Source organism: Amblyomma mixtum, chromosome 9 (assembly GCF_055824585.1).
Source record: "Amblyomma mixtum isolate Tamu chromosome 9, ASM5582458v1, whole genome shotgun sequence".
Classification (NCBI taxonomy): domain Eukaryota; kingdom Metazoa; phylum Arthropoda; class Arachnida; order Ixodida; family Ixodidae; genus Amblyomma; species Amblyomma mixtum.
This window is the reverse complement of record NC_143020.1, coordinates 100,157,901-100,185,826: the sequence shown is the minus strand read 5'-3', so window position 1 is coordinate 100,185,826 and position 27,926 is coordinate 100,157,901. Positions and strand designations below refer to the sequence as shown.

General features: G+C 47.5%; 1 protein-coding gene across 1 annotated transcript; it reads right to left on the bottom strand.

The window, feature by feature from the left end:
* LOC149330340 (neprilysin-1-like) lies at positions 1-27,926 on the bottom strand. The gene is made up of 11 exons (XM_089560921.1): positions 27,239-27,926; positions 25,924-26,096; positions 24,457-24,604; positions 24,042-24,331; positions 21,803-22,030; positions 16,610-16,897; positions 14,579-14,768; positions 10,982-11,188; positions 7,022-7,185; positions 5,506-5,786; positions 1-701 (listed from the first exon to the last, which is right to left on the bottom strand). The coding sequence occupies exons 1-11, from the start codon at positions 27,524-27,526 to the stop codon at positions 649-651; spliced, it is 2,310 nt and encodes a 769-aa protein (XP_089417047.1). The 5' UTR covers positions 27,527-27,926; the 3' UTR covers positions 1-648.

Genomic DNA, 27,926 nt, shown 5'->3' with positions numbered 1-27,926 from the left:
ATCTTCGGAGGCTTTCACTACGGCGTCCTTCATAGTTTGAGTCGCTTTGGGACGTTAAACCCACATAAACCATAAAACTATTTAAGCGACAGGCCATGTGTCTTGATGAAGGCGCTACAGTGGATAACACCAAGTTTCGCGCCGTCCATTCAAGACCCCTTGAAATTAAAGGAAGGGGTTTCCGGGCTAGGACTTTCTTTTCGGCAGAATAAATTCTCCGTCATTACCCAGCTCAAAAAGCGAGAAAACTGACAATGCACTTGCTTACCTCGATACTCCGAAGACTCGCCTTAGTATCAAGAGGCCACTGCTAAACTTGTGAGGCCCTTGGTTCATCGCCTCACCACTTCCTGTCTTCCAAATTCCTTTTACGGTAATGTCTTCGATGCCAGTCCAGACCAGGAAGGCGAGGCAAAAGCAGCTGTAGAGTGTGTACCAGCTTTTCCATACAACTCTCGGTGCTTTTTGGTTACGGTCACCGTAAAGGTCACGGATGAAGAAGCACCCACAGAGACGACACAACAGGGCATGAAACCAGAAGCTCCGGGCCATAAGCGATCGGCAGCCGGACGGCTTGTTTCGAGTTAGATGGCAACCGGGATCGGTGGTCGTAAGCACTTTATGCCCGTGGAACCTGGGATCCATGCTTTAGGATCTACCTGCGCTGTTTCCTTCTTGCTTCTCTGTCTCTGTGTCCCGGTCTTCGTGGGATGAAAATTGAGAAAAGCAGATATTGTGATACTCGAATAAAGCCAATAAATGTAATAAACTAAAGGGCCGTGAAATATTGTGCTAGGATTAACAAGATCCGGGTGGTTAATTTGGTTCGTGGAGAATATAACATCGTCGTGTCTTGCTAGCCGCCCTCCCAACCCTTTAAGTATTATCATAAACCTTATGGCCCTGGAGTAATACTATGGGATTAGTCCGACACTAACACTTTCATACTGTAGGGATGCGAAAGGAAGTTTGCACCCTAGATCCGCACCAACTGGCACTGTAAAGACAGGAAGGACTTCCAAGCAGCACAACTAATCAACCCAATGCTGGAAATGCACAGTTTCACCGTGGTCCTTTGCAGGACATGCCTTTGTCAATGCACTTCCAATATTGGGCGATTACCTGTGGTGCTTGGGTTGGTGACGCCTTGCCTTGTCTGCTACTTTCAGACCTGCGGAACATAAACAAGATCAACACTCTAATTTTCCAGCAACAGTTACGAGCGGGACGAGGGGCTATTGACAAGTGTGCAAGTCCCAAGAACATCCAGAGAAGAGCCAACCACCTAGACCACCTCAAAATGGCAGCTTCGTTCGAACGGCCACAGAAAGTTGATCAATAGTACAGAGTTTGATGACAAAGTTGATCTATTATGCGACTATACGTGAGCAGCTAAACAAAGTCAATGTTTTACCTCCATGTTTACTACTAATACCGCGGTAGTTGTTGAGATACGATTCTGAATATTATAGAATTGTCAGCGCACACTGAAAAAAGTTATCAATTTAACTGTACCAGGCCTTCCAGTCAGCAGTATAGGATGCGGGATTGCTTCTGTGATATTCCCACTGTCGCTGAAGCGACGGTATGACGTTGGAGGCCAATGAAGTCGCTCCCTCAATGCCAAGAACTCTCATCACGTGAAATGAGCACCACGCGCCGAACGTAAGTGGCCTATTCCCAAGGTCTGCCGCATCTAATATCCTGGCGGGACAATTTGACAGGAAATCATGTAGTCGATACTCCGTGTTCTAACACGCAGACTTCAAGATTACCTGTTTTGAGGTCAGCTTTTTATATTCTTTCAGTTTTTGCTTGAAGTACGCCCGAGCGGCGGGAATGAATATTGATCGCAGCGTGTTATGAACACATCTGGCGCAATATCGATCATGTGGCCGACCTCTGGAGTACAATGACCATGCCCTCCTTTAGCTGCAAAATAAAAAAAAAGAGAAGAGACCAGGCCACTTTCTTGCGGTTTGATTTCTTGCGAAGGAAATTATACCACCAGTTTTTGTTTCGCATATTCGTGCAAGGTTTTTTGTAAAGGGGAACTAAGACATGCTCTCGTTTCTTTTGCTAATATATGCAATCATATATCGTGACAAGAAGTAGTGAAGGCGACGAAGTTATCACCATGCCTGGTAACAGCTGGTCGTTCTTGTTGCACTGAGGAGGCTTAGTGCTGAGAAACTGTACACTGATAAGTCGACGAGCGAGAGAAGCTGTCGGAATAATGCCGTTGGTCCGGGGATTTAGTGCACACGTCTTAGAGCGAAGGCAGCAGGAATGAGTACAGCATAAATCTCGATGACTTCATTGTAGAGGAGAGGTGCAACTTATCTCACAACTACACCACCAAAACCGCAAGTCCTTTGTCCTCCTTCCGTACTCTATGATATAAGCAGCACTTCTCTCTCAGGGTGAGCATCGGGTTCATCCGCTAAATCTTTCTTTACCTGTCACCTCACGAATCCACCCCTGACCCCTCTCTAAGATCCTTGGTACGATGAAAAGGGAATAAAGAGAAGCGCAGTCTGAGGTTATCCTATCGAAAAGCACGACAGAAAAGTTTGTGTTGTCACAACAGATATTCCTGCAGTATTTTGTGACCTGACAATCGAAATTCTTGTAGTAGCAACAAGAAATTCTGTATTATTGAGCAGTCTCCAGTCATAACGACACAGCCAGTGCTGTCGCAACAACAGACAACTATACAATAATACAGAAAAATTTGTCATAACGACAGGACAGCTAAAATTTCTGTTGTATTTTGGGACCAGCATCGTCGTTTTTCTCTGCCGGGTGTTTTGGTTGATGAGCTTACCGATGAATCCTGAAAACGTGACTTTTTTAATCACTAGAGTACACCGAGAGTGACTCTGATTCTATGTTCCTAACAATCAGTTTAGTTTATGGGGAATTAACGTCCCAAAGCGACTCAGGCTATGAGGGACGTCGTAGTGAAGGGCTTCGGAAATTTCGACCACCTGTGGTTCTTTAACACGCACTGACATCGCACAGTACACAGGCCTCTAGAATTTCGTCTCCATCGAAATTAAACCTCCACGGCCGGGATCGAACCCGCGTCTTCAACTTGCCAAAGAGAAACTCCAGCATGGCACCTAAGCGACTTACTTATAACTGAGTGAAGTAAGCTTACATTTAAACTCAGCCATCGTCGACAAAGGAATCGTCGCGATGCCCACTAGGGCTTTTCAGTGAGTAATGAACTTTGTTAAATGACGACAGCAGGGACTGGTTGCTTACGAATTTTTACCACTGCGATCAGAAAGCTTCAATTATGTCGCCTGCAACCTTATCGCGATTCTTTGAGACGCCAGACGTCTTCTCAAAGCGGACATGCACCCGTAGGCATTACCTTGATGTTTCAAAAGACGGTTATAGCCACTTACCATCCAGTCGCAGAAAAAAACGAGAGAACCGTGCCCAAATTACAAGAGAATTTTTTGTCGTAATTCGTTTTTTTCTGTAGTACTGCAGTACATTTATGTAGTACTGAAGCACTCTTCTGTAGTATATTCTGCAGTTCTGTGGCTACTACAGGAGCTCAAACAATACTGCATATAATTCTGTCGCTACCACTAACATTTCTATTGTTATGTTTGTAGCCAAAAATACCACAAAGAATTTGTTTTAGCGACAGAACATTTCCTGTTGTGTTTTTAGACCGGCCGATACGCTCTAACATTTTTTAATTCATACCAGTGTAAGCTCGTCCACAAGACATTATAATGTTATATATCATGTCAACGAAAGTCATAAAGAAACAAAATGTGAGATTATTCCTTCATCAGCCCGATATGCAAATGGGCTAGCTGATTAGGTTAAGGCAGTTACGTGTGCTTCTCGTTTAGGTCCATCATTTGGCAGCGCTGTTCATTTTCTAATGACTGAATCTTTGATGAGGACCATTTTAATCTCAGTATAAATAAATATACATGGAAGTAAAAAGGAGTAAGCTGTCCTTAAGCGCACTCCTTTTTATTCAATTAAGTGCGCTAGATTAAAGCTCACTCACTTTTTACTCTTTTCTGTTTAGAGTGCGCAACCACCACTGAACTTGTCAAGAAAGCCAGTCAATCACGACCCAAAAATGGAAATCATCGGAAGTAGGTAGGAGGAAAAGAACTTTGAAATTTTTAAGGCGAAAGGCTTCAATGCCTCATCGTTGTCGACAGAAGGTTGTCAGCAGAGGTGTCACGCTTTTCGGCTGGTCGAAATGGTTATGACGTAGAGTGCGCGGATTCGCAGTAATGAGGCAACTCACGGATGCCTGACGCCCCCTGACGCCCCCTTTTGGAGCAGACGACTACTAATAAAATAGTTGTCGTCCGCTCCGACAGGGGGCGCAAGGCGTCCGTGGGTGACCCCATTACATACCTCATGACTGCGAACAGAGCGATGGATACAACCGAACTCATCGAAGCAGAGAGAGAGAGTCGTGCTAAAGAAGCAGTCAAAGTCTGCAGTCAAAGTGTGTAGTCAAATAAAGCTCTAGTACAGCACAGTCTCGCGGTAAATGCCAAACAGTGCGCCAGGAAAGGCGTTCGCCTTGCAGCACTGCCCCTGAATTTTTTTTGTATTTACGATCATGTGCTGTACTCGGCCTATCTAAGCATATGTCTCGAAGCAAACAATAAAAATTGGAAAGGACACTTAAACTCCGCCTTAAGAGTATGACGCGATAGCTTTGATGGCGCGGTCCTGCAGCTGTTATGCGATGTGCCGCTGCCCTTCAATGGCAGGCTCTGCCACCGGTGGGGCTTGTGCTGTCCAGGTTTCTTCCCCCTAGCAATCTCTCGTGACTAATCATTAACTGCCACTTGCCACCGCGCGCATTGCTCACAATCCGGTGGGCAGGTGGTTGTGATGGCACCGCAATGTTACGTCACCTAGGTGGCCCATCTGCACCCTATAGGTTGCTGCTCTGGGGATTTGTCGTGGATATATAGCTCACTGTCAACGACGCCGAGGACGACTCCAGATTTTCTGCGACATGAGCTCCTTAACGCAATCTCGTTAAAAAGTCTCGATACCGAATCGCCCCTTCCTTACAAACGATGGGTCGGTTCCTCCGTACCGGAGAGTGGACAAACGCTGGGAAAAACATGGATGTCCCAGTTTTTTTTTTCTCAGAAATCCCGACGTGTGAGTGCTTCAGCTCCCTTCATCACCTTTCCGTTTCTTGTTTCTTTTATATAAAGGCTTCATATGCTTATACTGTTGTTCGTTTTTGCCTAGTTGACCTTCACCGAGCTTCAGAAGTAACTCTATAGACATGTGTCTACGCTGCTTTCTTGATCTACACATTCTCGTCAAACGACGAGTTCTACGAGGCAGCCTGGAGAGTACTAATACGTATATCGTTCTGCGTAACAACGACACGCTTTTAATGTACGGTGTAAAGAAAGTGAAGAAAGGAGACAAAGAACAGAGAACCGAAAGAAGAAAAAAGACGTGGAAAAGTGTTTCAAGCCGTACACCGGCGCACGGGGTTCATGGGCGACCCTCGTGCGCAGTGGAAGGCCTCGGCGAACGACTCGAAGTCGGCGAGTGGCCGGTTGAGCCGCGCCTTGGCCGGAGCCCACGAGGCCTGCTGCGAGACGGCGGCCACGTCCTCGTGGGGCTCGCAGAAGGACTGCGCGTACAGCAGGTAGAAGAGCTGCTCCGAGCTCACGCTGGGCAGGTCAGGGAAGTAGAGGGCCACGTCACGCAGCCGATGGCCGCGCTCCGACTGCGGCGTGTAGGTCACCACGGCTGTCCTGCGCCGTCGAAATGGTGAAAGGGAGGGAAACGAAAGCATGAAGCCAAAGTCTAAGCGGGTGGACAAGTGGGCAACGCAATCATGGACCTTCATGACAAAGCACAAAAGCTCGCCACTTCCATAAATGAATGAATGAATGAATGAATGAATCAATCAATCAATCAATCAATCAATCAATCAATCAATCAATCAATCAATCAATCAATCAATCAATCAATCAATCAATCAATCAATCAATCAATCAATCAATCAATCAATCAATCAATCAATCAATCAATCAATCAATCAATCAATCAATCAATCAATCAATCAGCCAGCCAGCCAGCCAGCCAGCCAGCCAGCCAGCCAGCCTGTCTGTCTGTCTGTCTGTCTGTCTGTCTGTCTGTCTGTCTGTCTGTCTGTCTGTCTGTCTGTCTGTCTGTCTGTCTGTCTGTCTGTCTGTCTGCCTGTCTGTCTGTCTGTCTGTCTGCCTGTCTGTCTGTCTGTCTGTCTGTCTGTCTGTCTGTCTGTCTGTCTGTCTGTCTGTCTGTCTGTCTGTCTGTCTGTCTGTCTCTGTCTGTCTGTCTGTGTCTGTCTGTCTGTCTGTCTGTCTGTCTGTCTGTCTGTGAAATTACTGATCTATCGTCTGCTAGTGAAACTACTAAATAAAGCACTCATTTGGCTCTTCCTGCCTTTGATCAATCCAGAACACGTATCCGACTTTTCTGCGTGCCATAGTGTTTCTTTTGGCTGACTGCTTAGTTTACAGTGCTTGACATGTCCAACATTCTTGGATAAAAATTTTGAATATTGAAATATTGTAAAGTACTCTTATGGAAATATTGAAGGGAATGGTCCATTCTTCCAACGCGCAGCGAAATCTTTCTTCTAAAGTTTTTTTCATCGCTCGCATCCAGCAGCTGCCATAGAAAACCAATGGGGAATGTTTCTTACCACTTTTCTTCCCCTTACTTCATGGCGCAGTTCCCATGCTCAAAGAGAGTTGCTTCAGTTAATGTGCGCCTCCATTTCTTTCCTCACAAACGCTTCCGGCTGCCGTAAGGACGCAGTCTTAACTTGCGTGCTACACTTACAGTCTATTGCAACTAGGTACTCCAGACCATGTCTAAGTGGAGCAGCATAAGCAAAACGAAAAGGGTTAGCGTGCTTACCTTGTCATCCTTCTTTGCATCAACTTCTACTGAGCCGTTATAGCATGCCGGAGAACCAACAGTGCAGGGGTAGAACACTCACCTGTACGCCCTGTGAACCGCCCTCAGCACCACATGGTCCATGACGCCAGTGCGTAGGCAGCGGAGACCGTCGACGCCTCGTCCCTCAGCCGTGGTCAGGTTGCCGTACGCACTCTGGAGGCAAGACCGGAGCTGACCCAGCTCATCCGACCACATGGCGCTCTCCTGCGGAAGTTGGATTCAAGAAGAACACGTTATTCCCGCGCTTCGAGGACCTAGCTCCGGCCGCTTGTTTTGTACCTTCACCACCATCAAGAATAGAATTCTACCCACTACGTAACGAAGAATACAGTTTAATTTTAATGGCGCAATGCTAGCTAGGCCGAGGAGAGCCACTATTAGCAACTTTTGTCGGCACAAAGAGATTTTGCAAAGCTATTTTCCGAAGCATAATAAGCCGAGCACAAAGGCCAAAGGAGCACTTGAACCCATCTGAAAACCGGTTTATACCCTTAGGTAAGTCGATAGCAGTGAGAAGGTACAAATGATTATGTGATTATAATAATGAGGCTCTTTCAGCTCATACCTCCACATCTTTTTCTTTACTACGCAGAATGAATGAAAATATTCTGTGTCCATGATATTCGAGTGCACAATATATGCTGGCAGGATCAGTGAGATATTCTTGTTTGGCATTACCGATAACAAGCACATTACGTGTTGAAGACCTGTATGTAGTTTTACTGTCGCAGTTACTGTAATGCTCTGCGGAGACTTTGCTTCGAAGGGACCGAGCACGCTGCTATCGAGGTGTTCAAGGGTGAAAAGAACCCCAACAGGACCAAGATGCAGGAAGAGAAGTGAACAAGACTATCGAGATTGACGTGATAAACTATTCAATAACTGCACGATATCTGCAATCTTTTGCGCCTATGCAAGCTGTAGGGTTTGTTCTCTGCTCGCATGCCCGTTTCACGCACTTTCGTTTTCCCTTTTTTTCCCCCGTTGACGACACTGCCAAAGCCTCCAACCACATTTTTTTGCATCACGTACACAAGCTCGCTTTTCGAGGCCATGAATAAGGAGGGTGAAAAACAAGGGCAGCTGACGGATGACTTCTATGCGAGGCATGCGAGCTTTCGGTCTTCCCTCAGGCTTCCCGGTTATTTTACGCTTTCCGCTTGCAATCACCGTTTCCTTCGTTTCAAAACGGCGGTTCCTAAATGCCGTGTTATGTAACACCTTCTTGCGCTGAATAAGAATTGTAAATACAATCTACAGTGGAGCCTATCGCGTTATGATAACATTTTCTCGTCTTAACGTAAAAAAGGTCATAAAATATGTTCGCTTCGCACTCTAAGCCAGAAAGGATTAAATGGGCTACGGGTGTCAAAGGGCTGCCGAACAACTATTGATCCCTTAATGGCCTAAGTGCCAAGCGATCGCCAGTCGCAGCTAATCTCTTCCCAGACTAAAAGCTCTTCGCTTGAACTACGTGATGCATTTAGACGCATTTCACCCATTTTTTACAGTGTGGGTTAAGGAAGATCAGAAGGCCTTACTTTCTTTTTGCTCTTATACATGCGTATTGGTTTTTAGAGTGTGTACACCCGTTTGCTGGGGAAAGTCGCGTGAAGCCAATTATACATTAGTGGAACCTTCGTGTTGCCGCTTATAGGCAAGATCCTGTAGTAATACGGACAACAGATAAAGGACTCATCATCATGATTTGGCACGAATGTACAGCCAGATGCTTTTTCTGCGCTAGCCATCCGTCTTGATGCGCAGGTTCGACAACGGTGCCACACTTTAACTACGCTCTCAGAAACTTACTATATGTACTCGGTTTGGGTTACAAAATACATTCATAATAAAGACAGTGGCTGCTAGCTGTATCTTATATAAAGTCTCTAAGGCTGTCTGGATGACAGGCATTTTTTATTGCGTGCAATGTTTTTGTCGCCTCGGCGTAAGACCAAATTGACTCCTATAAATCAATCCCATTGAGATGAAATTCATCGTTGTCGTGGCCGGAGTTCACGATGTTTTAGTTCGTCCTTGCTCTAGGCGCATTACACTGCACGCGAAATGTGTGATGTATGTCCTGACGGGATTATTAGAAAGCCAAAGAAGCAGACTAGATGTTTACAAATGCCATTTTTGTATGAGTGAAGACCATGTAATAATGTCCTGCATGTGCATTTAACGCTAGAAGCACATCAGCAGAGAACGGTATTTAGCACCACAGAGCTCGCAGGGTGCGCTGTGAGCCGTTGGTAACAGGAGATTAATCACATGACTGAAAAACGAACACGATTTGTGCAGATCTAAAATATTGTTCGATATAAATGACTTACGACCTGCGATTATATTACGCACGAATAGTAGAGCTCTCGAAGCACTAGCGCCCCGAAATTCTGGGCCCGCCTAATTAACACAGAGATGATGAGAATGAGACAGTGACGGGACTGCGCTGTTGGAGTGTTGTTACCTTCTGAGCGACACTGTTACTTATTTAGCCCTAGAGTAAATTCCTTCACCATTCCATTTACTACGCTCAAACTACTTTCCCACTTTTCAGTTTTGCTGACATCTTCCTCCTGAAATGTATTCGTGACATCATTCTTAATACTTGTGCGCATGCTCCGTCCTGGAGGCTGATGTGCTTTCATTTGTTTCTATTTGTGACAAGTCATTGATATTCTAATCTTCGATACGTTGCTTGAGAGAATTTTCCCTCTCTTCCGGTGCTTATCAGTATTCTGTAGCAGGAAACGTGCAGACTTCTTTACGGGACATGTCTCCATCTATCGCGTGCGTTTTGTTTTTTATCAGTACAGAGGTACCTAGTTCATTCGAACTTCCAGCTAATTTGAACTGCTCATTAGTGCTGTTATGAAAAGCATTCAGGAAATGGCTACCTCGACATCCGAATAAACAGAATAAATTTTCGATATCTTTTAGTTTAGCATTACCATGAACTGACTACTCTGAGTGAGCCTGGAAGGAGCCAGTTATAAGAAGCTTCTGTTTTCACAACTTTTTATACTGGTGCAAGCATTAAAGAAAGGCACGAAAACAGGAAATTATTTCCCAGGTATAAATCAAAAACATACTTATCATACTTTATTTCCTGAGGAGCTTTTCTCCGAACGCATGATCACTTCCTTGCAATTTTCCATTCTATGCGCAAGTAGGAAGATATCTGTTTCTTAAGTGCAAACTAAGCTTTTTCCAAATCTTGCATTATAGTCTGCCAGCCTGTCAACTTTGCTTTATGGTTTGTACTGATAAGCGAATAAGTTCCAAGCATGAATGCCGCTCGTTTTTTCCAACACAGTTGATGACTGCAACTTTTACTTTACAACATGCTACGATGTGGCTTATCAGGAAACAAATTGGCAGTGTTTTAGCTCTAATTAAACCTGGAGGATTGCGAAAGCAACATCTTCTCGTAGCCATATATTGTTGCCTGAGCTACATTGCCCACAGTCTCGCCGTTCCGCGAGCCCCTGCACGACCATACTGCTCCTGCGCGAGGAGCAAGTGACGTCACTACGCCCAGCTGGCGTGCAGGCGACCCCAGCACGCCAGCTGTGCGCCGCTACTGCGCATCGGAGTTGAGAGAGAGAGAGGCGATGGAGAGCGCGCGGCTGCGGCGGCGGCCCCATCACGCTAGCTATGCGCTGCTACTACGCATGCGCAACTGGCGAGCGCGGCGGCGGCACCTCTGAGTCACCCGCGCAGCGACGGCGGTGGCGCGCCAGCTGTGTGCCGTGTGAAGTCACTGCTCCTCGCGCATGCGCAGTATGGCCTTTCCTCGGCTCCGCGAAATGGCTCAGCGACTAGCGTAGTGTTGCTTTCGCAACAAAAGACTCATGAACAACTATCGTAGTAAAGAAAAGCAAAGAGAAACGACAAGATTTAAATAACTGAAGAAAGATTCTACAGGAAAGAAAGAATGAACATAGGCGGGCGAACGCTGTGCAATGACCGACCGCGCATCTGGCAAGGAACTCGCCTGGAATATCCTGTAGAGCGACCTAGCCATGAGCAGGCCCACAGTGGAGATGTCCAGAAAGAATTCCCTGCCACCGACGTCCACGTCGGCGATAGACATGGGGATGCCCAGAGTCTTTGTCTCCGGCTCGAAGTGGCACACGAGCTCCAAGTTGGTGTCGAACACGCGACCTCCCGATCCCACCACGTGCTTCAGCCAGTTGGTGACCTGTCGGTTGTTCAAGCATAGTCATCGCCATAGAGATCATCCAGAACTAAAAACTAAGCATCTCAGGTCCCGACACAGTAACTGGTTATGGTCTCATTCGAGATAGTTATTTTTTACAACCAAAGAGACATAGTGATAAACTGATTCTGATTTTCATTTGCTCGCATTAAATTACAAAAAAAGAGGATCACAATAGTGCGATGAAACAATGGCGATTTTTTGTGAACTATTAGTGCTGTTAATGCTCATGGCTTTTGGCGTAGACCTGTTGAGGCGCGGGTACAAAGTGTTGTGTACACTGGGAAACCAAGTGAAACTGTGCATCACATACTGTTGGAGAGATGATGCAGCGATGCTCTTTCACCTGTGTTCCGGCTCGATGAGTTCGCGAGTGACACAGTTTTTGTGCAGTTTATTTCGATTGCCTTTCACGAAGAACGGTCGACCACCTCATCGACGGTAGTAACTATCAGTTGAAAAATCATCGCAAGGTGTGAGTATTGGCCGCTTGGAGCGCAGCCGTGCGTCTGAACCAGATGGAGGTGAGGAAACGAGAATGCCTTAACGCGTAAGTTAATAAGTCCAGTACGTTGTATGGCCGGGAGTCTACAATTATAATAATCGATTACCTAGCTTTTGGTTTGGAGGGGTAACAGGCAGACAGTTTGACGACTCGCTCTATTTATTTGCACTACATCAAACACTACCGGGCTACCCAGTTGTATCGAACATTGAAATAATGTTATAAAAATTTATGCAAGCTGCAGTCACGTTATTTGTTAGATTGAAACATTACATTAATAATAGGAATCAACAAATAAGGTTATATGTTACACTGAAAACATTGCAATAACATTCACAGTAAGCATAGTTTATGTTTTAAATAATAACAAAAAGCTTTATATGTTGTATCGCAAGGATTAGTTTCCGAGATAAACACTCTTACTGTGGGCTTCTAGACGCTATTATACTTTTTGTATTATAACAATAAACCACATCAGGAATATATTTCAAGCACTGGGTGCCAGAAATTTTCCTACTGTTCTTGGAGTTGAGATGTTTTTTCAACTACCAGTACTTTGCAACTAAAGCTTTTACACTGCGCTTGGCATAGAATGCATGCAGAGCTCCATTATTTTGTTAGAAAGCTTTGCTTATTAAACAATCGCCACTACCATCCATGGGTCACCCCTCAGCAATGGGCATATAAGCTTGACTCTATGGTATCTGTTTCGAGGTGAGTGGGTGAACTGCACGTTGTACTGTTGCTAGACTCACAAATAGCACTGTGCATAAAAATTACGATCAGAACGGAGAGGAAACTACATTCTATATTTTTCCACTGCGACACGAATCAATGCACTGCAGGGCAACACATCTCTACAAAACAAACATGCTTATCCTCGAAAACGTATTTAAAAAAAACTGGGCTATGGGGAAAAGAAAAAGGAAAGAATGCTCGCGCCATCTCTCGGCTTGTTCGCTAGACAAAAACAGAAACTCGAATGTTTAGGCGCGCGTCGTTAGATGGCGACATACTGACCCTTCGATTCCATTTGATTCCTGTGGATTTCCTAGCGAGCTGACTGGTTATTGGGGATCAGAATAACTCTCAATTCGACACCTGCAGACCCCTTTTCTTTGCAACCACACACCCTCGCTGTTTGTGTGAGAGGGTCCTAAATAAAACATCTCTGCAGGCTCTTATAAAACCCCAGTAGGCCACTGCTCCCATTATAACTTCAGTCCTGCCATCTGCTGCCAACTTAACAAAACATCCATGGCTTTCCGGCGCGAATTACTTGGCGGAGCTTTCAATTTAGCCGGTGAGTAATATACTGGAGGCTGGGGTAAATTTTAGCTGAACCTACTGTACCTCCCCACGACCTCTGTAGTAGCAAACATACAAGTGCAATGAATTATTGTAGTTGGTTTCTCCCGGGAAATAAACACCTTACGCTAAAAATGACAGGAATGCACCAAGAGACATTTCCCACGAAAGTTCAATATTAGTGGTTTCAGAGCATGCACAAGGTCTCAAATAATTCTCGAGTACTGAATTCTGTGATGGGACTTCAAATTAACTTCCTGGCAAAGCTGGAACTTTTGCAAACGCTGACCATCAGCGGCTTTGGTTTAATCTGGACAAGTTATTGATAGAACCTATATTATCATGACGTCATAATCACTGAGACCCTATCGAATTTTCGGGGCACCGATATTTAGACACTTGCGGGCCATAAGCAAAAAAAAAAAAGAATCATGAAGAGAAGGCCTTCGGGAAAATGAAGTCTTTTACAGCCTGCATCAAGTGGTTGGCTGTCCTGCTCCTTTCAATATACTTAGACGAAGGAAAGGCTTAATGCCACTTCTTATTCAAATTTGCTGACGTTCTCTTCATTGCATTATGTGTTGTTTCATGCAAAGGTAGCAGGCATATACCGCCCATCCCGGCAGACGAATGCTGCACTTAAGTGCGCCACGTGGCCAGGAGACGAGGAAGCGTGGTTTAAATTATGGCATGATTTTTACTTATGAAATTTGTGCGACGATGTGAAATAAACGACTTAATCTTATTGTCGCCTTTCTTCTCTCGTCACGACCCTCATGCACCCCAGCTCCCTTCTCACTTGACCACTACTTGCGACATTCATAATCGGGAAGGGGAGGAACGGAGGAATAGACAATCAAACTTGAGCAAAGGCAGAGCCTCGGCGTATAATCAAGTTCTTGGGAGTAAACTTGCTTTGGACATGTCCAACATTCTTAGACAAAAGTTTTCAAAATTGGAGAACTAAGATACTGGTATAATATTGAACGTAATGGTCCATTCTTCCGACATGTAGCAAAATACTCCTTTTATAGTGTTTCCACCACTCGCATCGAGCAGTTAAGGCTGCCATAGTAAACCAATGGGGAACTGTTCTGATGATAGCAAGAACGTTAATAGCAAAAAAAAAAAAAAATTCATGCCTGCCGACGGGGGATCTGCAGATGTATTGACTGGTATAGTGAAATCTTACAATATAATAAAAAATTGCGCTCATCAACTCTTTTCAGTTCGAAAATGAGTTTGTCGAGAATTGTTGGGTATGTCTAGGCATTGAAGCTTCTACACAGAGCTCATATGCTACACGCCTACTTATCTGTCCAAATACACGTCTTCACTGCTGTGTATTATATCCTTTGCTGCTGTTAGCAACGTTGGGTATGAGAAAGAAGGCCTTTTCCCAGGTGATAAACTACACAAAAGGTGACGTAGAAGTACAACGTTTCTTTCCGAAACGCGTTACAACGCCAGAAAATAAATGGCGGGAAAGGTTAAGATGAAGGTTCGTTTGTTAATACGGTAGTAAGAATGGCTGGACGGTTAAAACTCCGGAGACGTACCAGGCTGTGCCTGACGGCCACGTAAGAGTGCAGAACGTGCCTCCAGTCTATGGACACAGCCTGTGTGGGTTCGTAGTACGCGTCCACGTCGGCCATGCTGTTGAAGTAGGACTTGTCTGAGTCTGCGATGCTGTCCAGCACTCGTTCCCGCAACTCCTTCGCTATGTCCGTGGACTGGAGCAGCGACATCCTTCGGAGGGAAACAAGGGCGTAACTGAACTCATTAGCAACCGTTCGAACAAAGACGTACGGACGACTCTTCGAGAGAGGTACGGAGTTGGCCTATTAAGACATTGATTACTAATAGTAACGTAGAGTTGGTTTATTCAGAAATTGATAACTAATAATGATGTAGGAGAGGGGTGCGCCCCGCAGAAGAAAGTACGGATGTTATTATATGGGCCCATCAGTTTTCAATGTGGTTTACTCTAGTAGGGTTACATCCAGAAATGCATAGAGAACACAAGAAGTAGACACAAAATTCCCTTGAATTGATAATTATTCGCAAAGCGCTTCTACGTTTGAGGGTAATATTCGGGCAACGAGTTTAAAATAATGTAGCGGTCTTGATTACTTTGCACCATTGTTACATGCCTATCGAGCATGCAGTACAAGTGGGTGGAAGACATCTGCGTTCCACAGGCAAACGAAAGGTCTTGGATTGTTAACACTTCAAGATGTCTAACTTCCATGTGTTGCACACCGAAGGAGCTAATTTGTCTAAGAATGGTTTTTACCGCTACTATGCATGTAAAGCTGCAAGTATTCTCGCTGTACAGAATGCCGGTTCAATCCTCATCATTAGAGCATTGCGTGACATTTGAACCATACCTCGAATCCATCTAGTTCAAACTTCTGCCCACGCTTCAACTTTCCAGGTTGAGGCAGCTGGCTCTCCGCACTCAAGACCTTGCTCTCACTGACAACACTGTTTCGACCTCGAGACATGGCATAGCACAGAGCAGAGGACCTACTGACACCGCAATGTGTTCCTGTGTCATACCCTGAGCTCTTGCTTCTTAAGAACACGGCGCCGCATCTAACTGCTCTTTTGAGGTCTAACACTCTTTCCTGCTATCATGCGATAAGTACTGCAAAGTAGCCAAACAGCCCTCCTTTCAAATGGCTAGCTTGTCCTGCCGCTGTTAGTCATTTCAGGTTATAAACTTTTCCAACTGCATGATCAGAGTATGCACAGTGGATAGCAAAAGTTTACGGGAAATGTGCCATCGGGAACAAATTTATTGCAGCGCTGCCTGGGAACCCAATATCCTGCTATCGGTACCAAGAGACAGAACGCACGTCCCGATACATTCAGGCGTTTCAGACAACTGGCTCACACGGTGCACTCAAAAACAGAAAGGAGTAGAAAGGGACTGAAGTTGTCCTCTAGCGCACTGCTTTTTTAAATAGTGAGTGCACTGTAGTGCTTTGAGTGCGGCACCGAAATACATATTTTCGCCTGCAGATTATGTGAACTTTGGCTGCCGACTGTAATTATGCTTTTTCCTTTCTCTCTTCTTTCCCTCAACACCCCACACCCCTCTCCATCCTCTTCCTCAAAGCATGGATGAAATATTCATCCAGAGTTAGAAAGTTAACGGGCCTTTCTAATCTCTGTAACCTCGTACAGAGAATAGAAAGGCCCGTTAACTTTCTAACGGGCAGGTGCAAATTCTGCGGGCAGTATGCTGACCTATACCACATGGGGTGGGCCTGCCAGTACCATACAAATACAGCCATTATAAGTCTGCCAACTAGGGAGGGCTGGGAGGCGGCCCTGTCCAGCTCGGACCTGGAGGCCCAGCGGGACCTGGTCCAGAGAGCACGGGCAGCGGCGGCAGCCAACGGCGTCCCGGAATAGGGACTGCCACCCAGGTCAACGTCCATCCACAGCTTCCCTTCCCAATTCAATACAGTGTTACAATAAATGTTTTCTCCTCCTCCTCCTGTAACCTCGTAGCCTTACGTCACCACACGATCGCTGCTATATGTCCCGAGACTCAGACTGGCAGGTATAGCGTTCCTCACCGGTAAGAGTTGCGCACCACGGCCTCCTTCATCCCTGCCTTCGCTACGACGCCCAGGCGCGCAGTGTCGTTGAAGTGTTTGACGAAGGCGAAGTTGAAGAGCCGGTACGTGAGCAGCGCGCACGCATCCTGGGACCGTTCCTGGCGTTCGCTGGCGCTTCCTTCGTCATTGGTAAGAGTCCAGAATGGCGACATGTGCAGGTGCAGTGCGTAGCTGAAGTATGCTCGCACCATCTCGGCCTTTGCCCACTTCATCAACGTCGACACGTGTTTGGTGTACGACGGGGACCTGCGCACGTCGATGATTAGAAGGACCGTAACGCTCGGATTCAAATTTCAAATTTACTTTCGTTTTATTCTGCAATGCGGAGATGGATCGCGTCATATTGCAACACGGCTAACCACTCTAGTGGTGCCACCATGCGGTCCAAATACGTTAGCTTGCAATTCGTGAATTTAGATATAGGCTAGGCTTTTCTGACGTCTTCTTCTTTGATCGTGATCTTTCTCTGAGAATCTGTTCGTTCTAGTACAGTTGCTGCTTAATAAAGCTACCGGTTGTCAACTAAAATGTACGGAAGCATAGCATATGCTGGATGAAAATATACAGGGTGATCAAAATTAATCGTTACACAGTTCTTAAAATTACGCACGGAGAGCAATTCACCTATGCACATAAGTTACGCGGCCAGGGGAATACAAAATGAGATAGTAATTGTCATCGTCAGGCACCTAATTTATATATACTAAATAACTTTTTAGCTATCCAGGCTAGCATGAATGTATATTGTAAGGTATCGGTAGCGTTCGCGGGGGTCATTGGAACGCGGCTGGGGGCACTCAAAGCGGAGCGTCTCCTTTCTTGGAACGCGGCCGCTCGCGAACGCGCTGGGAAGTACGGGTGTCCACCCCACCCGCGGTACCGATTCGCACACGTGCTGGCACGGATGTGTATTTGTGTTTGTTCTATTTTTATTTTGTGGTGGAGGGAATGTTCTCTGCACGTACTGGCACGACCGTGCGTTTGTATTTGTGGAAAGGGCGTTTTGCCCTACGGAAGCTGGAGGGCTGGCCAGGCTCTTGATAAACCAATCATGTGAACATTGTGACATGATTGGAAGCTACGAAATGTGGGCCGGGCCTTTAGGGCTTTAAAACCGGGCCCCGGAGCGGGAAGCAGGGTTCTGCGCTAAGGTGAGATGCGACGCATCTTCGGCAACGCCGAGTAGGGGCCTCCCCTAGTATTAGCCAGATCCACCTTTTTGTTGTTTGGTTTGTCCTTGTGCCGTTAATTTGTCTCGAGTGTCTAAACTTCTATACGCTGTAAATATTTGTATATAAAACTTCAAGTATCCCTTTTTTATCCCTGTGTCTTCAAGTCTTCAAGTTGGAACAAACCGTCTCTGGCGGTGCACCTCTGGTGCAAAGAAGAAGAAGAACCTGGTGATCTTTACTGGCGCAGTCGACAGGATCCTGCGGCCATCGGAAGACGGCGCAGGATGAAGAAATTGAACGCAGGGAGAAAGGCGACGACAAGGCAACAGGTCAGCGTTCGAGGCAGGACCTGTGGAGAAACGCCGGCAAGGACGCAAGGACCACGGCAGAAGTCCAGCGACGCGGGACTGCATACGGTCCAGAAAAGCAGCGCGTCGACAACTTGACGGTCACCGGTTGCGGAGCAGCGGCGTGCGACAGCTCATCGCAGCGTCCGGGGAAAGAGGCGGTGTACTCCAACGCCAAGGAGCTGGCAATGCGGATCGACGCATCGAAACCGTGAGTTTCCTTGGTCGCATTGTTCACGTCCCTGTGTTCGAGCCGGTAGGACAGCTGGGGGTACGGAAGGCGGTATGGAGAGTTACCCAAGCCGGCCCTCACTTGATGTGAAGTACCAAGTTGAGTTAGCGAAGGCGCGCTTAGCGGACCTTCAGGCTCAACTTGCGAAAGTAAATGGCGGAAAGGCGCTGCTTCGCGAGGAAGAACCTCAGGATGTTAAGTATGTCTTGGGGGTATTAGAAGCGAGACGCCAGCAGGTAGAGCTCGAGATTTCTAAGATCAAGGAGTCTAGGAGAGCTAGCCAACTAGCCAGGGAGAACTGCTCCGAGTCACGAGCAGAGAGGTCGCCAGTGCGGGAAGGCAACGGCATATGCCTGCCGGGCGCAGGTCAAGAGGACAGCCGGGCAGAGGTAAAGGGTGAGCCAGATTTCTGCGAAGCTGGAGTCGCAGTTCAAGAAAGCAGCCTGACGGAACGCAGCGTCGCGGTATCAGAGGCGGTGAACGCGCACGCCGACGACACGGCCGCCCAGGTTAGCTCAATCCCAAATGACACCAGGGACGCGGACGCGTGCTCAGGATTGTTGGAAGTGAGTCTCACAATTCCAAAAACGCAGTCTCAAGCAAGCTGCGGAAAAGAGCATTTAGCTCAGCAGGGAACGGCCAGCGACGACAGATGTCAGATCGCGGACCTAGTGACAGGAGAAAGTCTAGCGTTGCTGGAACCGCACACTGTGTCGGTCATAGGGCATGAAGGGCCCCGTAGCGTCATTGATGGAAAGAGCGTTCCATGCGAGCCAGGGAACGGAGGCGGGCTTGCTGGGCCGACCGGGCAGAGCGCCGCGCAGTTGTCGAACGCACCCGGTGTGTGCCCGGCCAGGTCATTTGAGGACCCGGAAATGAGTGGCGACTTGCCGCAAGGCAAGCTCGGGTCAGGCGACGGCGAGTCAGCTCGTGCAGCAGACGATGCCACGAAGCCGGCCAGCGTCTATCAAGCAGGGAGCGGCGATTTAAATGTTTGCCCGTGCAGGAACGGTGCAAATAGCTCCAAACGCTCCAAAGTACCAGGGGACAGGCGCATAGCCTTCACAGTGAATGTCGGCGCGTGGAACAGTACGTTCCGTGCTGCGGTACGCCAAATTATGTTCAGCAAAGCCGGCCGCACTGTTACAGCTGAACTCGGCAAGAGAGATGTTCCTTACGCAGCACGCGGTTCGTACCGGCGCGCCAGAGAGAGCGGGCCCTCAGGTGCGTCATGTAGTGAGGGGTTTGGACCCATCAAAACCCGGGACGTTTTTGATCCTGGAGGGCACCATCTTTTCAGTTCGCGCCCCGTTGTGGCGCCAGCCTAATGAGTGAGTTACCGTTTAGGCGTTAATTGTGTTACTGACAACACGTGGTGGCTCGAATGTACACAGGGACACTCGGTGCGACTAAGGAGGCTCACGTGGGCATTGGGCGAGTGCTGTGAACGCTCCAGTCGCGAGTGTCTGTGTCTGTGTGCTCATTCGCGAGCAGGACGACGGCGTGCATGCAGGCGAACTGGGTGCAACGCACCAACTTGGACGCTGTGTTACGGCGCACGGCAGGCATGCCACTGTGTGTATTTAAGTGTGCATTTTGCGTGATGTTGTGTTGGTGCCCGTGTGCATTTTGTTGTTTTGGTTTTGTTCGTGCAACTGGTCGCAGCGCGACAGCTTGGACTTCGGTGAATGCGCTGCTTTTACAGGTGTGAAACGCGTATTTGAATGTGTACGTTTTGTTTATGTTATGTCACCCGAAGGGTAGTTTCGTGTCAGACACCGATCCCTTTTGTTTGTAATTCTAAAAGTGGCATTTGAGCCCTTTGTAGAATCTTGGGAAGGGCGTGTAAGGTATCGGTAGCGTTCGCGGGGGTCATTGGAACGCGGCTGGGGGCACTCAAAGCGGAGCGTCTCCTTTCTTGGAACGCGGCCGCTCGCGAACGCGCTGGGAAGTACGGGTGTCCACCCCACCCGCGGTACCGATTCGCACACGTGCTGGCACGGATGTGTATTTGTGTTTGTTCTATTTTTATTTTGTGGTGGAGGGAATGTTCTCTGCACGTACTGGCACGACCGTGCGTTTGTATTTGTGGAAAGGGCGTTTTGCCCTACGGAAGCTGGAGGGCTGGCCAGGCTCTTGATAAACCAATCACGTGAACATTGTGACATGATTGGAAGCTACGAAATGTGGGCCGGGCCTTTAGGGCTTTAAAACCGGGCCCCGGAGCGGGAAGCAGGGTTCTGCGCTAAGGTGAGATGCGACGCATCTTCGGCAACGCCGAGTAGGGGCCTCCCCTAGTATTAGCCAGATCCACCTTTTTGTTGTTTGGTTTGTCCTTGTGCCGTTAATTTGTCTCGAGTGTCTAAACTTCTATACGCTGTAAATATTTGTATATAAAACTTCAAGTATCCCTTTTTTATCCCTGTGTCTTCAAGTCTTCAAGTTGGAACAAACCGTCTCTGGCGGTGCACCTCTGGTGCAAAGAAGAAGAAGAAGAACCTGGTGATCTTTACTTCTATATTCAAAATATAGACGCGGTCGCAATTCTAGACTACTCAAGTTGGTAGAATTTTTATAAAGAACGCATGTGTCCGAGATATTCTCTGCAATGTTTCCACTGATTTCGCGTAATTACGTAAGTAAGGCTTTTTTAGCAGCATACGCAAAATTCCTCCCTAGTGTGATGCAGCTGTTGCGTCGGGCGTCTGTTCGATTCGATAGTCGAGAATGAAAGGGAAACAGTTATCAGCTTCTCCGGTCACTCTTCGCCGTTGGCAGACTAAAAGGCCGCGTCACGCCGGGAGGAATTTCGTGGCGATCGCCATCGCCTTGTAGGCTCAAATACGCGGATGGAGCTGAGAATTCGGACGCGAATATCTCTGAACACACTCGCGCTAGGGTCACTCTACCAAATGGAGCTGTGCAGAATATGACTGCCTCGTAGTTTCTATTATAAACTTGCCCGCTTACTACAGTCACTGAAAAGTTCATTAATTGATTTTAGTTAATTGGGTGCCTGACGGTAGCAATTATCATATTAAAATGTGTACCCTTGGCGGCATAACTTATGTTGATTTCACATACCTCTCAGCGTTCAATTTTAAGAAATCTGTAAAGATTAATTTTGATCCTACGGTGTAAGAGGAGGTTTCAAGGTTATGCGAATGCGGGCGGGACCTCCAGTGCAAGCACTGCAAGAGAAAAAGTATGCAGTAGCAGATAAAAGAAGCACGGCAGCAAAGGGAACGGTCAGCTTCTGTTTTTGCCCGGAAAAACATAACCGGAACGACGAAAGGGATCCCTATTTTATTTTTTCAATTACCGAAAACTTGATGTGTCTGTCTTCAGTCTCCTTATTCCGGCCGCGTGATTTTATGGCCTCCATGCGCGCTCAACGTACCTGATGATGACGCATGTGCTGTCGTCCACTTCCAGGTAACCCAGGAAGAAGGCCTCCAAAAAACGTTCCCAGTGCCACTCTCCTTTCAGTTGAGAGGCCAGAGAGCCGACGGTGGTGCGACTGAAGTTGCTCAGGGGCTTGACGAGGTCGTCCGGAGGACCACTGAACTTCCGCAGGGCCCAGGCAAACTGGAGGGCTTTGTCCACTGACTTGGGATCTTTCTTCATCCTTCGTCATCCGAAACATGTCACCAGAGGAGGAGGAGGATAAACTTTATTTCATAACAAATATAAAAACTAGGGGTGTGCGAATATTCAAAAGTTTCGAATATAATTCGAATATTATATTTTTAGTATTCGTATTCGATTCGAAATCCTTGTATCGTGTTGTTTCGAATATTCGACACGACGCGAATATTCGTATCTAGCCGAATATTCTATTGCGAGCACCGGCGTTCATTTCGGTCCGCAAGTCCCATCGACAGAGACATAACAACATGGCGGCGCCCATAGCAATGCGTAACGTTGGGCCATGCAGTAGCTGACTGCGCTGATGAGCTACTTTGTGGCTATACCTGCGAGCTGGTATAGGTATAGTCAGAGGTGTGCACGAAATACCTCGCAATACGTGCCAGTTCAGTGCCAATTGAGAGGGAATTTTCTGTGGCTGGAGAAGTCGTTTCAGCTAGAAGGGAACTACTTCTGCCTGACCATGTGGAGCAGCCGGTTTTCCTTCACGACAACCTTTTATGTTCATCCCAGCAACGTGATTTTGTGCTTATGGCAAGCTAGCCTTGATCAATGCTGTGTACTGCCATCTTCTCTGATATTTCCACTGTTCTAAGAACAATGTTCGAGACTTTGATACTTTTTGTGCAGCCACACACACCTTTTATGCTCATTTCATCACTGATAGTTGAACTGTGATGTTCTTAGGTGCCCAAATAAATGTTTTGTAGTGGTTAAATGCGTCTGTCCTTGATTATTCGATATTCGATTCGGTATTCGGAACCAAGTATTCGTATTCGATTCGTATTCGAAAAATTTGATATTCGCACACCCCTAATAAAAACCTTTCCGGGAGAGCTACTTAGTCCAAGAGCCCCCTGGCCATCCCCTCCAGCCTAGCCTGGTCAATAACCTTGCGCAGGTCCCAGGAGGATGGGGTGGGTGTGCTTTGCTGCATTGAATGCTGGGTAGATAGCTATCTTTCGAGAACCGAAAAGATACCACTCACTGAGTCATTTTCTAGTACCTTCGGTGTCTCGTTTCATCCGCAGGGCCAAGGGGAGTTTTGAAGACCTGTTTGTAGGGTCTGGGGCTTTTACATTCAAACAAAAATCCGAGAAATAACAACTGCTGACTTTACATTTGTTTCGGCAAAATGGCGACTACTAAAATTTCGTCTGCAAAGACCTTGCCTGGTGAACTACGCCTGCAGATATGGTAACTACACAAGCTGCCATGTAGGTAATCCGTATGCATTGTTGTTCGACGAAATTGGATATGAAATTAGATCTTCTTTTCGAACACCTTTCAGTTGGAAGGTGTTGGAAGGTGAACACTTTACAGCACTTCTTCAACTTTCTTCATGAGGAAAATAGGTTTGATTTGGTTTTAAGGGTTCCCAAACAGGGCAGGTAACCAACCCAAAATTGCAAATGGATGGTTTCCCTCTGGGTCCTTTGTAGGACCGACCTTCGCCAGTACATTCCCAATATTGGGCCGATTAACTGCGCGGCCTTGGCTTAACATCCTAAAGCGACTAAGGCTATAAGGGACGCCGTAGCGGAGGGCTCCGGATAATTTAGACCATATAGGGTTCTTTAACCAAAGCAATTCATAAAACAGAGACGCCGACCAGAAAATGAAAATTGATGTTGACGTTTCGGCGCCCAGAACGGGGGTTTAGTTCACAATAGAATCACACAATCAACACGAACCTTTTTGGAATCACACCAAAGAAAGGGTCGGCTTGATTGGGTGATTCCACTGTGAGCAAAGCCCCCCTTTTGGGCGATGAAACGTCAACATCAAATTTAACTTTCTGGTTGGCATGTCTGTTTTATGAAATGTATCCCCCTGGCCAGACGGGATTCCGTCATACTCTCGACTTCTTTAACCAAAGCAATGTTCCCGAAAAAAGTTTTTTGGGGTAGTAGGAGGCCGTAGATTTCCTACCCGTATTACATCTGGCCCTGCTCGATTGCACCGAACAGGAATGTGCCATATATACTCACAGCTTCTCTACGACGTTTTTGTGCCTTCGTGAGGCCAATCCCGGCATGCCTAGCACTGCGTCGCCGTCGACCACGTCGGGCTCCTTGAGCACGATGCAGGTAGTGTCCGACAAATGGGAGACGCTCACTTCGAACAGCGGGAAAAGCTGTAGGGTGCGGGACACCTCGGCGGCCCAGGCCTCTGGTAGCCTGTGAGCCTTGTCCACGTCTCGCAGGTACTGTCCCAGGTCGTACTGCAGGGTGTCCTGGTCGTGCTTAGAGCCATGGCAAGCGCGGAAGAATTGCGAAGCCTGCAGGAGGCGTAACAGCCAAAAATTAACGGTGCTTTACCTTTGATTAAACCGAGGGAGAAGAGGTAGCTTCACGATGTGTCTCCTTCTTACGCTTAAGCTAGTACGAGGGGGAGACAACTCACCTTGTTGTGCATAGGTGGCGTGCGTGTCCACCGGAACTGAGCCCACTTGCCCAGCACCGAGCGCACTTCGACCAGGAAGTGACTGAGTGCATCCTCCCTGAGCGAGGGCCTTCTTGCGTCCCCACTGCACGCGTACTCGTGGAAGTCCCTGCAACGAGGATTGCCACGGGGACAAGTGTCATAAGCCGATTGTGACGGGGCAAGGAGAAACTCGCAATTACCACTCCCTTTATATGAAGGAGAATATAATGCGTCATAGATAAATGTATTATGCGCGCACGCTGCTAACCCTAAACTGAACGATAAGAACAGCCACACATCATAATGGTTTCATAACGGTTTAATGCTGACAGATAGCCCTAGTGAAACCTTCCATATCACGAGTTCAATCATTTCATATGTTTTCTATATGGGCCATAGGAGCACGATATCGGGTATACGAAGCCGATACTGACCGTACGGCCTCATGATATAGGGCACTTCACATAGAAATTAATATGTAAACTATTTTGAAAGATATAGAAACGGTACGGCGAAGGTAGAGAGAATATGTAGATTTCTATATATTTTTATATATCACAGGGACATAGGTCGAGTGTTTCAACCGGGCTATGCCGTTCTGGACAGTTTTTTCAAGATGAAGCTGTGCAAAAAATCAGTTAGTACTGACTGGCACCGATACTCAGACAGCTCGTATTAATTCCAGGGGAACGTGCATGCATGTCTCGCCGAGCTCACCTGGACAGCTGTAAAGAAGTCAGTACACCGCCACGCATAGCGTACAGTGCTTACATGCCCCCACAGAGAGAAGGATAGGTTGTCTTGCAGGTGGGCTTAGTGGAAATAGTAGACGATCAAGAGTAACATAGCATTGAGAAATACACGAAATTTTATGACAGCTTCCGGAAGAGGAGTGAAGCACAGGCCTGGGAATCCTCAAGCCAAGCCCTTCGCCTCACCTCGCTCGGTTCACCCGGAAAGGTTCGCACCTGCTGGACCCTCCTGCAAGGAATATCCTGTACCACATGGTGCCGGCATGCCAAAATCTACCCAACATCACTACCCACCCCCAGCATTCCCCTGCTTGTGGGAGGAACTGATTACTGATCCACTGCCGGACTTCCATTTATGGTTGGTGGACCACGCACGTAAATTAACCAAGGCTGCTGGCATCCCTGACTAAAGCAACAAACCCGTGAGCAGCGATGAATCGAACACATGATATGTTTACTCTTCCTTTCACACACACTCTCTCTCTCCCCAACTGGCGTCCCTATTGGCATCGCCTGCGGAGTCTATGCATAGAAACAAGACATGGAGCAGAACGCAAGCATTCCACGCAGGAGTCCAGTTCAGCCTCACTGCTTTCATGACCGCCAATTTCCAGATTCCACGCAGAAGTAGAAAGAAACTGGGATAACCAGTGCAAGCTACACGTTGTTCGTAGCTGCACATCGCAGTTCACACCTGCAGGGGTCCAGGCTCCAGGCGACGTTTCGGCGCAGGTGCTTGCCCTCCTTGGTGCAGTGGTCAGTCTGGCAGGAGAAGATGAACGGCGTCCTCGGGATGGGTGCACCCGGGTATCGGCCATGGCCAGATTCGCCTAGGGCCTCACGGATGTACTGCCGCACGCGCTGGTGCTGCCACGCGACGACAAGGACGCGAATTACAACTCATACGGCATGGACCCCTCGAGAGGAGCGTGAGTACCCACGGTAGGCTTGAGTACGTGTGGCGCAGTTTTTTGCAATGACAACTGTTACATTAACTCGTACAGGACAATCACAAAGCGAACAAGGAAGGGGAAAGTCTCAGGGTGCTTGTTCACTGTGATTATCAAGAATCGTGTGCCCAACCTCTATTGTTTATACGGGACATATTAGGCGAAGGCAGAATGCCCGAGAATTTTTTTATAATCGAATGAAGCTAAACAATTGCACAGCAAATGCCTTCAAAAGGAGGCCCAACGGCATCAACCTACTGTCATGCTATCGCGGTCAGCCGTCTTGAACCCAATTGGCCCCACTGCCGCGGCAAGCGCGTTGATTCTGACCAGTACCGCGAGGATTGAACAAGGTAACATTCCTGCAAAATTTTCAAGATCAAACCGCTCAGAAGTACAATAATGCTCTCATCAAACAGATTTCAATGCTAGTTGTAGCAGTTAGTTGTCAATTTGTGATTCTTTCTGCGCAAACAATCTGTCCTCCAGAACCGCTATGGCACCGGAGGCGGTTGGGATGACTTTCTCTCCAAGCTTTAACTTCCCCACCCATTTCATATTTTCATCGCTGTTCTGACTCGCAAAACCCACTCCTGCTTCAGATACAATTAACTGTATGTCGAGGAAGTATGCCTTTGCATTAGACCTCAAACGGCGTAAATGTTACTTTCTAGTTTTATAACATGTTGGACATTCAAATATTTAATTAAGCTTTAAGTAACGGCACATACACTCCATGTTTTCTAAGCTGGCTAAACTGTTCAGATACTTCGAAATAAGTTGGCTGAAAGGTGCGTTTCGGCGTGTGGATAATAGATAGGCATGAAGCAGCAAGACGTTGGGCCAACCTGTGTGGCCAACTGCCGGTCGACATGGTCTTTAGTGTAAGAGCCAACCTTTAATCCGGCTTGCCTCTTCGATAAAAATGGACATCGACCAGTGTCTAATCAGCTACCAACCGTCGGCACATCGTCGGAAGATGCCCATGACCTACTGGGCATGCCCAACTCATGGTCATGCCCAAGTGGGCATGGCCGTGAGCGCAACGCGAGCTCGTACCTCTTCGATGCGGCCGTAGATGGAGCGCTGAGTGGCGTAGATGACCAGTGCGGCCGCCCCGATGACCGCGATCACCAGGAAGCCGACCAGTATGGCGCTCTTGGTGCGTCCCAGCGCTTGGAACAAGTCCCGCTGGACAACCCTCGGAGAGACCCTGTCGGCGCCGCTGCTGGCAGCGAGGCCTTCGTTGGCTGCGGTGAACTGCGGTGGCGAGGCCTCCCGTGAGGTCGTCCGCGAGGCGACCGCGGCTGGCGATGTGCGGTTTACGACGCCTTCCACCTGCGTCATGGTCGTAGAATTCTTCTTCTTCTCCACGTGAAAATGGTCGTAGACTGTCTTGTCTTCTTCGTCTTCTTTGTCGCTTGCTTCTCATGTAAGTGGCACGCGCTCTTCACGGCACTCGGATACTCTGCTGTGTATTTGGTAGAAGGATTCCTTAGAATGATACATGATCGGGAAGCTCTTAACTGTCGGCTACTTGCAGATAAGGCTCTCAAGATGACGCAGGACCACGAATATTCCCCGAAATGTTCAATGCCGGCCATGGATGTAGACGTTAGCCCCTTGTGGACATGTGCAGAGAGAAAATTCCCGAGGACCAAGATACTAAACAAAGAAAAACACAGTCACTACAGTTGAAGACCTCTTCAGGTCGATGAACGAGATGAACTAAGATGAAGCTTGCTTA